At 51.2% G+C, this 13336-nt stretch overlaps 1 protein-coding gene across 1 annotated transcript in view; it reads left to right on the top strand.

The window, feature by feature from the left end:
- Positions 1–13336, top strand: part of ITGAL (integrin subunit alpha L) — a 49477-nt gene that overhangs the window by 34617 nt on the left and 1524 nt on the right. The window contains 14 exon segments of the mRNA XM_005888807.3: positions 725–814; positions 3747–3803; positions 3898–3971; positions 4491–4543; positions 4546–4631; positions 6753–6863; positions 7265–7344; positions 7450–7536; positions 9054–9129; positions 10650–10760; positions 11008–11064; positions 11160–11258; positions 11901–11996; positions 12841–12951. Coding sequence (XP_005888869.2) covers positions 725–814; positions 3747–3803; positions 3898–3971; positions 4491–4543; positions 4546–4631; positions 6753–6863; positions 7265–7344; positions 7450–7536; positions 9054–9129; positions 10650–10760; positions 11008–11064; positions 11160–11258; positions 11901–11996; positions 12841–12951 — 1188 coding nt within the window.

Genomic DNA, 13336 nt, shown 5'->3' with positions numbered 1-13336 from the left:
ACAGAGGCTCTGTACCAATCTAGAGGGGAGGGATGGGGGTGGGAGATGGGAGGGAGGTTCAAAAGGGAGGGGGATATATGTATACCTATGGCTGATTCATGTTGAGGTTTGACAGAAAACAACAAAATTCTGTAAAGCAATTATCATTCAATAAAAAATTTTAAAAATAATAGAAATAAAGTGCACAATTAAATAAATTAAAAAAAAGAATCCCTCTTGCAATGCAGGGGACGCAGATTCAATCCCTGGTCCAGGAACTAAGATCCTACATGCCACAGCTAAAGATCCTGGGTGCTATGACTAAGACCCAAGGTGTCCAAATTAATTAATTTTTTAAAAAGACTAAGACCCACTCCTGTTCTCAAGGACCTAAGATATTCTGGTTATTCCAGAGTATTTTTTCTTTGTGCAAACTTTGATAGTTGTTGCCTAGACGAGTTTGACAAAGATCTGGGGGCTTCTGTTAGGACTCAAGGAGGAAAAGCACCATGGTTGAGGGCTGATATCCGCCTTGGAATTGGGGCTGACGGATGAACACTGACAGAAAAGCAAGTCAGGCATTTCACAAACACCCGATGTGTAGTAAACATATTCCCTTGGTAAGTTCTCAGACAACTAGCTGCTGAAATTCCATCATTTATAAAGTACGGACAAGGTGTGTCTTTCACTGGAAGTGTGGTGAAGGTTAAACTCGTGACAAGGGGTGTATTCTTATTGTCCTCAGATATGCATTCAAGATCTCATCTCTCCCATCAACGTCTCCCTAAGTTACTCTCTCTGGGAGGAAGAAGGGACACCGAGGGACCCAAGGGCGGTAAGAACAGATGAGTTGGGGGAATTGATAATAAACAGGGGAGAATAGAAATTGATTTGGCAGGATTGTATTATATTGGATTCAAGCAATAGAAATGAAATATGCAGGAAGGAGTCTATAGGAGTTTTGTACTTAAAAGACATTTGGAAAACGGGTTGACAAGATGGGGACCAGAGTGGGGAGAGTCCCTAGGGGCTCTCAAGAGGAAGAAATAATGGATGGACTGCCCAGGGCATGGCCCCTTCTGTGAATCTTCTCCCAGTCCCTCAGTGCATTAGCTTCAGACTTCATTAGGCTTCTCTTGCTCAGTTGTATCTGACTCTGCAATGCTATGGACTGTATAATCTGCCAGGCTCCTCTGTCCATGGGATTTCCCAGGCCAGAATATTGAAGTGGGTTGCCATTTCCTCTTCCAGGGTCTCTTGCATTGGCAGGCAAATTCTTTACCCCAGGGCCACCTGGGAAGCCCCATTAGGCTTCTAACAGGAGGCAAATTTCTGAGAGATGCAAATTACAGGGAAAGAACACCAGAAGGCCCAGGACCACCCCTTATCTGTGGAAGAACAGGACACCTTGATCAGCCTTGCCAAAGGGTACTCCACTGAGGGCAGGTGGTTCCTGCAGAGCCTCACTGGGGTGCCCTTGTTATGGAAAAGAAGAGGAAAACCCTGTCTGTCTTTGTCTACCTGATTGCATGCTCCCTACCCAGCTTGGTTTCCTCTTCTGAAATCCTTGACACTCAGCCACTGGTTTAGCTTCTGTTGGAAGGGAGCAGGGTCTGATGGAAGGAACCTGGGCCTGGAACCCTGAAGATGAGGATTTTTTTTTTTTTAAGGAATATTCTTGGTTGATTACAGACCCAGCCAAAGCTGTTTATTTTTTTTATTTATGGCTGTGCTGGGTCTTTGCCACTGCACAGGCTTCACTCCAATTGCAGCGAGTGGGGGCTACTCTCTAGCTGTGGTACTCAGGCTTCTCTTTGCAGTGGCTTCTCTCGCTGCAGAGCATGGGCTCCAGGGCGCAGGCACGTGGGCCTCAGCAGCTGTGGCTCCCAAGCTCTAGAGCACAGGCTCAATAGTTGTGGCTTAGTTGCTCCAAAGCCTGGGGGATCTTCCCGGACCAGGGACCGAACCCTTGTCTCCTGCACTGGCAGCAGATTCTTCACCACTGAGCCACCAGCCAAAATCCCTGGATTTTTTTCCCCCTGGCACAAGCAGGTTCTGTCTTACTCCGGGACTGTCTGTTCTCTGAAGTGAGTCCCAGCATTGTGAGGCCCCTTCAGAGCTGGAGCATGGTGACTGCTAAGCATGGTGACTCTATTGTGGTTTTTGCCAGTGTCCCACTCCCCAACCTGCCACGCACTCAGGATGTATAGGGACAACCAGCAGTTTCTCCCACAGGTACTAGTTAAAAAAAAAAGGCAAACTGTGTGGGGCGGCAACTCAGGGTTAAAAAGAGACCTGAGGTCACAGTTGTCAAAAAAGGCTTCCTGGGGGAACTGTCACTGGTTCTGGATCTCCCAGAATGAGTGGACTTTGTGGGGAGGAGAGGCATGGTTTTAATTTTGGAGACAATGGGAAGGTGGGCTTAGCTTCTGTCAGGACAACTGAGCAAGACAGAGGCCCTCGATGCGCCTTTGGGGACCGACTGTAGTTTCTGGTGGGTGGTGGGAATAATTTGTGTGTGAATGTTGAGGGTAGGTGAAAGCTCTCAGCACAGAATGCCAGGATCCCTGCCTTTAAGGAAGAGTCAGAGGCTGCTTGGCAGGTGGCTCGGAAGTCGAGGAGGCTGGAGTCTTCTCTAGAACATACAGATGATCACCCATAAAATATTTCTGTGACCCCATTACCCTCCACTGCCTAATATGAATTGCAAGGCCAGGGGGAATCTGGACCCTGCATCTGGACACCTCCTGACAAGTGGCACCCCAGCCGTCTGAGGACCTCTCTGCTCCTTACACCTTACACGGGCAGTCTCTCTTGCCTTGGTCTCGGTGTAAATTGTTCTTTCTTACTCTCTCTCCATCCTCTTCACCTGGCTCCCTCCTCCTCATCCTTTATAATATTTCAGTTGTGATGCCGTCCCTTCAGGAAGCTTCCCTCATCTCCAGGCATGGGAGAGTCCCCTTCTAGACCCTCTAAACACATCCTGTACTTGTCCCACCCTCACGCTTGAGGGTGCCTGGCCCTTTCTCTCACCAGATTGGGAGGAAGGGCAGGGTGTCTGTTTTGTTCTCTGGTGTGGGGGGGTCTGGGGGCTTCCCAGGTGGCCAATGCAGGAGATGTAAGAGGCTCGGGTTTGATCCCTGGGTTGGGAAGATCCCTTGAAGGACGAAATAGCAACCCACTCCAGTATTCTTGCCTGGAGAATCCCGTGGACAGAGGAGCTTGGAGGGCTTCAGTTCATAGGGTTGCAGAGAGTCGGATAAGACTGAAGTGATTGAGCACGCATGCACGTGGGAGTCTGGTCCCGAGCAGAAATTCTAGAAACATTGAAAAAACTGGCCTTGATCTGATAAGAGCTGGAGAGCTATTCTAGAAGGGAAGTGGGACTCACAGAAAAGAACCACAGGAAGAGCTATTCCCCAGCAGAAGAGCCTAGATGCTGTGCAGCCAGGTGTTCCTGCAAGCAGAGAAGTTGGGCTGGGGGAAGCTAGGGGAGTGCATGGTCAAGGCCCAGATCTCCTGGCCAGGATGGGAAGTGGGCACATGTGCTGAGCCTCCCTCAAGGAGCTGCCTCCAGAGGAGGGTGGCACAGACGGCCTCGGGCTGAGTTGGGAGGTTGGGGCCCACACTGGGAAGGCTTTGGCTCCTGGGAGGGATGCAACCACACCCCCCGCCCCAGCTGAGCCCGGCTCTGAGCCGCCGCAGCTCTCCTCTGTCAGTTCTGCTGCCTCAACCACCTTCCCTGTCTCCCACTCCTCCATGCTCAGCTGGACAGGGACATCCCGCCCATCCTGAAACCCTCACCACACTTGGAGACCAAGGAGGTAAGAGGGGCAGAGGGGTAGACAGAGAGGCGGGGGCCAGCCCTCCTGGGTGTGGGGACCTGAGCCTCCAGGTCCTTTCTTCTTGGCCTTTCAGATTCCTTTTGAGAAGAACTGCGGAGAGGACAAGAATTGTGAGGCAGACCTGAAGCTGGCCTTCTCCGACATAAGGTCTGTAAGGCTTCCCACTGCCTGGCCCTCCTGTTTCACCCAATGTTTTCCCAAGGCAGCTCCTGGTTATAGAAGGAACACAGGGTGGATTTCCCTGGTGGTCCAGTGGTTAAGAATCCGGGTTCAGTCCCTGGTTAGGGAACTAAGATCTCTCATGCCTCAGGGCAACTAAGCCGGCATTCCAAAACCAAGACCTGATGCAGCCAAAAATAAATAAATATATAAGTATTTTTTAAAAGAAAAGAAGTAGTATTTGTATGAAGTGACGGTCAGAAGACCCCCATGGACACTGACTCTTATTTGTCATCTGGGCCTTAGATTCCTCCTCTGAGAAATGCTGGTTCATTGCAGCCCTCCTATCAGGCATAGAGGAGATGGCAAAACTTAAAGCCTGTGCATAGGAGCATATTTTGCTATGTTTCTTTTTTCTGGCCTATCGGATCCTCGGTTCTGAAAGCCTCCACCTCTGATCCTATTTCTTTCATGGACTCCCATAACTTTGCCCTGATTTCCCCTCAGATCCAAAATCCTGCATCTGACCCCCTCTGCCAGCCTCTCTGTGAGGCTGACACTGAGAACACAGCAGAAGATGCTTACTGGGTCCAGGTCACCCTGAGCTTCCCCCAGGGACTCTCATTCCGCAAAGTGGAGATCCTCAAGGTGAGTGAGAGGGCAGGGCCTGCCCACAGACCAGGCGCCCGGCTAGTCCTGCAGCATCTGCTGCCTCCTGGAGCCCCAGGCAGCCAGGACAGCCTGAAGATGTGGGTGGAAGTCTTCAGACCACGTCTGGGTTCTCAGCCTGATGGCCACAAATGAACTGTGAGACCTAAGATACAAGGTTCATGCTCTGTGGGCCTCAGATTTGCCAACAAGAGGTGAAGCTGGGCATGTCATGGGATTAGAGAGAAGGTCGCATGAGATAGAGAGTGTGACAGAGGCTTAAGGACCTGGGGACCAAAAAGTGTACAGATTCCAGGAGATGGAGCCACCTTCCTCCTAAAGGTGACCAACATGTTTTCGAGGAATGGCCTGGGTTTTTTTTTTATTCCAGTTTTATTGAGATATGATTGACAGAAAGCACTGTATACGTGGAAGGTGTACAACAAGAAAAAAGTACACTCACAGTTCATGCAACCATCCCCACTATCTATCTGAAAAAGTTTTCCATCATCTCAAAAAAAATTCCGTACCCACAAGCAATAACTCCCATTCCCCACTCTCTGCCACTGGTAACCTTTAATCTATTTTCTGTCTCAATGAATTGGCCATCTTTAGGTATTTTGTATACCTTGAGTCATACAATATTTGTCCTTTTGTGTTTTGTATCACTTAGCATAATGTTCTTCACCTTTGCTTAATATTTTTGAGGTTCATCCCTGGGATAGTGTATGAATGTCATTCCTGTTTAAGGCTAATATTTTATCACAAGGATATAGCACATCTTGCTGATCTGTTCATCTGTTGATGGACCCTTGAGTTATTCTTATACAGCAACATTCACTGCTTCTTTTTGAAAATTGTTATTTATTTTTTTAATAGCTGCATTGGGTCTTTGTTTGTGCGCACGGGTTTTTCTCTAGTTGCGGTGAGCAGGCACTCCTCTTCATGGCAGTGTGCAGGCTTCTCATTGCGGTGGCTTCTCTTGTTGCAGAGCACTGGCTCTAGGGCATGCGGGCTGCAGCAGTTGTGGTGCATGGGCTTAATTTCTTCTTCACATGTGGAATCTTCCTGGACCAGGGTTGGAACCCGTGTCCCCTGCATTGGCAGAAAGGTTCTTAACCATTGGACCACTGTGGAAGTTCTGAGTGCTTCCTTAAGGGACACATGGTAGAGTGATTAAAAACTTGAGATCTGGAGTTAAACAGACCTGTGTTCAAGTTCCTACCAGATTCCTGTCAAGGTTACCTAATTATGAGACTGTGGGAAAGTCACTCAACTTGCCTGAACCCTTATTTCCTGTCTAACTTTCTTCTCAATCTAAGCTGAAATCTGTCCCTTCCAGACAGTCATGAAGATAAAGGGTTTTGTTCTGCTTAGCCCAGGATCAAGTGCATTTTGGAAATGGTTGCTGAATGTGTGGATGTAGCAGCGTTTTAACTCTCCTGTGATTGTACCTCAATTCACTGAGCCATTCCTCTCTTTGGCTTGTTGGATTGCTTCCAGTTTTTGCCTAGGAAAAATAGTATTGCAGTGAACATCGTTTTTAATATTCCTGTGCCTTTATTTTTTTCCCCAAACTTTAAACTTTTTATTTTGTATTGGGGTATAGCCAATGACTCAGTCATACATAGATGAACATCTTTTTAAAACTTTATTTATTTGGCTGCACTGGATCTTCATTGCTGTGTGTGGACTCCCTCTAGTTGCGGCAAGCAGGGGCTACTCTCTAGTTGCGGTGCTCGGGCTTCTCATTGCAGTGACTTCTCTTGTTGGGGAGCCCAGGCTCTAGGGCGCACAGGCTTCAGGAGTTGAGACGTGGGTTCTAGAGCACCAGCTCGGTAGTTGCAGCGCACAGGCTTTGTTTGCTCCCCCGCAAGTGGGATCTTCCCGGACCAGGGATCGAACCCACGTTTCCAGCATTGGCAGGAGGATTCTTAAATGCTGGACCACGAGGGAAGTCATTACAGTGAATATCTTTGTACTGAATCCCTGATTCTTTGGCCCCATCGTTCTCTACACGTGCCCTGGCATGGAGGAGGTGGGCCCTGAGAGGTTAGTGGCCTTTGGGGAACCCTTAGCTTTGCCCGCTAAAAAGCTCCTTCTTTCACGTCTCACCCCCAGCCCCACAGCCATGTACCTGTGGGCTGCGAGGAGCTCCCTGAGGAGGCCGTAGTGCACAGCAGGGCCCTCTCCTGCAATGTGAGCTCTCCCATCTTCGGAGAAGACAGCATGGTGAGTGCCACCAGCCCCCAGGAGCCCAGCGGCCAGGGGCTGTAAGCTCAGGAAGGGAGGGAGGGAGCTCCTGGCTCTGGGGAAGGGGAAGGTGATTGACAAGACCAGGTGTACCCCACCCCCTACCCCCAAGAGAGTGTGTGCAGAGGTGTCCTGTGTCGTGTTCGAGAAGCTGGACTTTGGAATCGGAGAAACCCAGGGTTGGGTCATACGTACTGTGACCGCACACACACGACTTAATCACTCGGAACCTCGGTATCCTCATCTCTACAGTGGGGATGAAGTACCCAGCCCAGGGAGGTTCCTATGACTATGACAGTGGGCCCATGGGGCTGTGAGGGGCCAAGGCAGTCCCCTGAGGCCCAGGCCCCCTCCTTCATACCCCTCTCCTCTCCTGCCAGGTTGATATCCAGGTGATGTTTAATACGCTGCAGAAAGGCTCCTGGGGGGATTTTATCGAGCTGCAGGCCAATGTGAGCTGGTGAGCAGATCCCCACCCGCGTCTCCACCCGCCCTTGGCCTCAGACTGTCTCACGGTCCTGGCCAAGCCATCTCCTAACACTGCCTTCTATCCTGCCCCCTGCAGCAACAATGAGGACTCAAGCCTCCTGGAGGACAACTCGGCCACTGCCAGCATCCCTGTCATGTACCCCATCAACGTCCTCACCAAGGAGTGAGTCCTGAGCGGCCACCCCGCCTTCTCCTCCCGCCTCCGCCTCCCCACCCACGGCCCCAGCCTTCCTCCCAGGGCTGCCCCTCCTCCCACCCCCTAGAGGCCCAGGGGTGATAAGAACTGATTCCAGCCACAAGCCCAGCAGATTTCAGTACTCAGTAGAGCGAAGGCCCGCGGAAAGTTCTGAGTCTGAGTCAGATGGAAACTTACTGAACCGGTGTCTGTCACCTTCTGCCCAGCTGCAATGCACAGCTGGGGACTTTCCCGGGAGCTTTCAGTACCTCGTGGGGCAGCCATTTGCCTTTGTCCCATTTACTTATGAACCATGAGGCCCAGAGAAGGGAGGAACTTGCCCAGAGTGGACAACTACGAAGTACTGACCCCAGGATCTGAACTTGAGTCTGTCTGACTTCAAACCCCAGCCAAGCTCTTTACGACTTCCAGCTGTGTTAGATTCCCTCTTCCCCGGAGCCAGCAGAGCTAGAAGACATAGAAAAGTTTTCACCATGACCCTTGCCCACTGAGACTTTATGATCAGGTAGGAGAGCCCAAACTCATGTACATGCAGAGGAAATGAGTCTCAGAATGTTGTGGTAGGAAGGACCCATAGGGCTCACTTCTTGGATTTTCTCGTTTACCAAAAGGGGAGGAGGCCAGAGAAGGGAAGTGGCATTTTTAAGTCTGAGTGAGATAAGGACGAGGATGGTGTCTGATCTGGTGTCCCTGGTGCTTTTGAACATAAACGCCACACACAATGATGTTGTCTGAGGCGTGATATGGAATCAGAGTCAGGAAAGATGATGTGGACTGGAGGAAACTTGGAAGGAAGGGTTGGTGGGGAACAGGGGCTTGAACTGGGGTCTGGAGGATAGGGGTGGAAGTGGTTCAGATATGGGCCAGGAAGGAAGGCATCCGTGGTTATCAGAGAGACAAGTGGAGGGGGCAACACGGAGGCAGCAAACAGTGGGGCCGATCCGGGGAGCAAGGAGTGGGCAGGCCCGGAGGTGGTAGGTGTGAGTGGGAGCAGTCAGCAGGCAGACCAGGAAACAAGCAGGTCTGGCTGTGGTGGAACACTGGACCTAACTCATTGTGGGCACCAGGGAACCACTGATGGATTCAAAGGAAATGCATGACAAGATTAGGGAGCTCATTAGAAGGATGGAGTGGGGAGTGGTCCAGAGGCTGGTGTAGTTCTCTAGGAGATGAGCAGTGGGGTCCAGAGGACAACGGAGGCCCCAGCGAGGTGGCGTCTAGTGGGGAGAACACAGCTCCAAAGGCCACCCCTCTGTGATCCTGCCCTGGTCCCCCACTGCAGGACTCTGAGTAAGACCAACCCCTTCCATGAGCCTGAATTTCCAAAGGGCAACAGCAGAGCAGTGTCGGGATGATGTGAGACTGAGCCTGCACCATTTCTAGAACAGTGGCTGGCAACTCCAAGGCTTCCCCTGCCCGGGCCCCCCTGCGTGACTGGTTTGCTGTCTTCTCCATCGTCTCCAGCTGCTCCTCTCTCTCCACAGCCAGGAAAACTCCACGCTGTATATCAGTTTCACCCCCAAGAGTCCCAAGATCCACCATGTCAAGCACATTTACCAGGTATGAACCTCAATGTGAAAGAGTCCTTAGAAGTGCCAGGCTCAGCCCCATCCCAAGAACTAAGTATGCAGCAGAGACCAACTAGATCCTGTCCCTAAAGGACCCCAGCCCTCCACCTTCTGTGATCCTTTCCTGAAATGCTCCCAGTGGCAGCATACTCATCGGCTCCTTTCCACCCCTGGATAAATTGTTTCTGGAATCACAGAACTCTAGAACCCAAGTACTCTAAGAAAGAACCTAATTTTTTGAGTTTTGTTTTTATATTTAAAAAATTTTCTTGATGTGGACCATTTTTAGTCTTTATTGAATTTGTGACTATATGGCTTCTGTTTTTTTGTTTTGGCTTTTTGGCCCTGAGGCATGTGGGATCTTAACTCCCTGACTTGGGATCAACCCGCACGCCTTACACTGGAAGGCGAAGTCTTAACCACTGAACCACCAGGGAAGTCACTGATTTGTGATTTTTGTATTTATTTTACTGAAGTATGATTGATATGTGCTTCCCAGGTGGCACTAGTGGTAAAGAACCCACCTGCCAATGCAGAAGACATAAGAGATGCAGGTTAGATCCCTGGGTTGGGAAGATCCCCTAGAGGAGGGCATGGCAACCCACTCCAGTATTCTCACCGGGAGAATCCCATGGACAGAGGAGCCTGGCAGCCTATGGTCCATAGGGTTGCAAAACTTAGCACGCACTCGTGCATAATTGATTTCCAATGTTGTATTGCTTTTTTGGTTTTTTGAAATAGAAAATTCCCATTTATTTTAAGATTCAATTATGTAGACATTTGATCTGCTAATTGTGTTCTCAGGTACGGAATCCAATTCATGTCTTTCAGAGAGAACCTAGGTTTTTGTTTGTTTGCTTGTTTTTGTTTTTGCCTCAAGGCACTGCTTGCACGATCTCAGTTCCCCAACCAGGGATTGAACTTGGGCCACAGCAGTGAAAGCCTGGAATCCTAAACACTAAGCCACCTGTGAACTCCCAGGAAATGTTTCTTAAATCAATCCAGTGCACTTGCCAAAATGTCTTTGCCAACCTGCATTGTGCAAATAATTTTTGCATCCGTCCTTGTTAAATGTCCTTCCTCTTTCACTCATTCAGAAAATAACTCTTGCGAGGCTGGTTATATGCTGAGTACTGTGTCATGGCTATACGAAGTGCGTGTGAAAAGATCCCCGGCTCCTGCCCTCACACAGCTCACAGTCTAGGGGGATACACACACACACACACACACACACACACAAGCAGATGGTTTATTATCTTGCTAGGGAACAAAAGTGCTGTGGGGGAGTCAGCCAGACCTTCAGGGATGATGTCTGAGCAGTATCTTGCAGGATGGGCAAGGGTAGGCCATATGGAGGAAGCAGAGAAGAACCCAAGCTGTAACAGTGTGAATGACCATGGCCCGCTGCCTAATGAAGAGGGGGCTCCTTGGGCCCCAGCCAAGGAGGATTGGATCTGGGGTGACAGTTGGGGTGGCATTCAGGGCTCTGCAGCCCCTTGTCCTCTGTACCAGGTGAGGATCCAGCCTTCTAACTACGACAACATGCCCCCACTGGAGGCCTTGGTTAGGGTACCACGGGTGCACAGCGAGGGGCTCATCACCCACAAGTGGAGCATACAGATGGTGAGTTGGCCCAGAGGAGGAAGGGCACCCAGGTCTGTGAAGGGGAGCTCCTGACGGGGAATGAGGGGTGACAGATGGGTAGAGATGGTAGTGAGACTGATTGAACCTGCCAAGAACCAAGGAGGGGAGAACTGGGAGACAAGGTGGTATTGGAGAGGTGGGGAGGAATGATGGATGGGTCTGGGCTCAAGGGGCCAGCATCCTCTCAGCTCTGGACTAACTGAAGACCCTGACTCCTCCTTCCCAGGAGCCTCCAGTCAACTGCAGCCCCAGAAATCTGGAGAGTCCATCTGATGAGGCTGAGGTACCGGCCGTGACCTCAGCAACTGAGGCAGGGGCTGGGCAGGGGGCAGGTGGGAAGAGACTTCCCTGACCCTCTGCTTTCCTTCTTCCCGTCAGTCTTGCTCGTTTGGAACCGAGTTCCGCTGCCCAATTGACTTCAGACAGGAGATCCTTGTCCAAGTGAACGGGATGGTGGAGTTGAGGGGGACGATCAAGGTAGCAAGCACCCGATGGCCACAGACCCCAAATGGTTGGGGGGGTTGGGCTCAAGAGGTGACGGTGGGTTCTCCCAGCAGACCTGCCTTTTTTTTGTTCTGTCTTGAGGAAATGTCCCCGATATTTACACAGTTGCAGATGAAAGAGGACCAACATTTGTTTAAAATTTGCAGGACTATTTTCATGGGCCGACCGATGGTTCTTAGGGCTTCCCTGGTGGTTCAGATGGTAAAGAATCTGCCTGCAATGCAGGAGACCTGGGATCAATCCCTGGGTTGGGAAGATCCCCTGGAGGAGGGCATGGCAACCCACTCCATTACTCTCGCCTGGAGAATTCCATGGACAGAGGAGCCTGGCAGGCTACAGTCCATGGGGTCTCAAAGAGTCAGGCACGACTGAGTGACTATCCCTCACTCACTCACGGATGGTTCTTACAAGTTCTTTGTAGGAAAAACCTCCTTCCCACAGTAACAAGCAGCACGTTGGGACACTCCAGGAGAGAATGGAGTAGAGACAGCGTGCCCACCAGGACCCTTCCACTGCCTCTGCCCCTTGAGTTGCGCTGAGGGGCAGAAGTCAGGGGGTCCTGAGTCCTCCCCTCTGGCCTGATGGCTGCCCCTCCTGCACCCCTGCCTCCCACAGGCCTCCTCCATGTTGAGCCTCTGTAGCTCCCTCTCCATCTCCTTCAACAGCAGCAAGCACTTTCACCTCTATGGCAGGAACGCCTCCATGGCCCAGGTATCTCTGCCTCCTCAGAAGACCCGGGAACAGGGGAGAGCAGAGGGGTGGGAGGAGCCCCAGGGCAGAGCTAGGAGAGCGGAAGCTGGGAATGTGGGAAGCCATGGAGGAGAAGGTTGGGGCTTTAGTGCTGTAAGAAGTTCCTCTCAGCCAGAGCCACAGGCCTTGGCACAGCTCCCCACCACCGCTGGTGGGCAGACAGACCAAGCATAAGGCCAGGATGAGTTTGACGGCAGCTCAGCCAAGGGGCCGCTACCCTGCAGGCGGGGCACAGTGGGAAGGTGCTCTGGGCAGAGAGAGTAGCATGTGCAGGGCCCAGCTTTGAGAGAGCGGGCGAGGTGGGTTTAACAGCAGGAAGCTCAGGGACTTCGCTGGCAGTCCAGTGGTTAAGACTCCACGCAGCCGATGCAGGGGGCGTGGGTTCGACTCCAGGTCTGGGAACTGAAGAGTCCACAGGCTGTGATGCATGGTCAAAAAAAGGAAAAAAATAAAAATAAATAAGAGCACAGAGCTCAGAGCAGAAGGGAAGGGATAGCTGAAAAAGTAAATAGAAGCCAGATTCCGGAAGGCTTTGAGTTGGGATTTCATCCTGGGACTGAGCGAAGCCTTTTAAGGGCTTAAGGGGGGGTGGGGCGCGGGGCCTGAGGTGCAGTTTTGCTGGTTCATTACAGTGGCTGCAGTGGGAGATGTACTAGAGAGGGAGGGTCTGGGCCCAAGCCCCATGCTCTGCGTGACACAATCCAGATGGGAAAAGCTAAGACCTAGGGTCTGAGGCCAGATTCATACGTTGCATCTAGGATGGGAACAGCTTCCTCCCCGCATTTCTGTCTCTCCTCTCCCACAGGTCGTCATGAAGGTTGACCTTGTATATGAGAAAGAGATGCTCTATCTCTACGTGCTGAGCGGAATCGGGGGGCTGTTGTTGCTGTTCCTGATTTTCATAGCTCTGTACAAGGTAGGAGCTTCTGGGAAGAACGGGCACCCAACCAGGCCATGGAAAGCAGAATTGAGTGGAGTCAGGGAGCAGAACACCAAGACAAGAGGGTATTAAAGCCAGAAGGAGTGTCAGTCTACTCCTCCTTCTACAGATAAGCCCGCTGAGGCCCAAAGAGCAAGTAAGACTTGCCCCATCCCTCAACAAGCACTGGCAAAGCCAGACCTGGGTACCCAGGGAGAAAAAGAAGGAATCTCCCGTGTATTGAGGGCCAGGCACTGGGATACAGAGGCACGGACCACACACGTGGTCCATGCCTCTGAGATGCTCCCAGTCTCTATGGCAGACGGACGTGAACGTGCTCTGCAGCCTGTAACACAGGAGCCTAACCTAGGCTAGGGAAGTC

Source organism: Bos mutus, chromosome 25 (assembly GCF_027580195.1).
Source record: "Bos mutus isolate GX-2022 chromosome 25, NWIPB_WYAK_1.1, whole genome shotgun sequence".
NCBI lineage: Eukaryota > Metazoa > Chordata > Mammalia > Artiodactyla > Bovidae > Bos > Bos mutus.
This window is presented reverse-complemented; position numbering and strand designations above follow the sequence as displayed.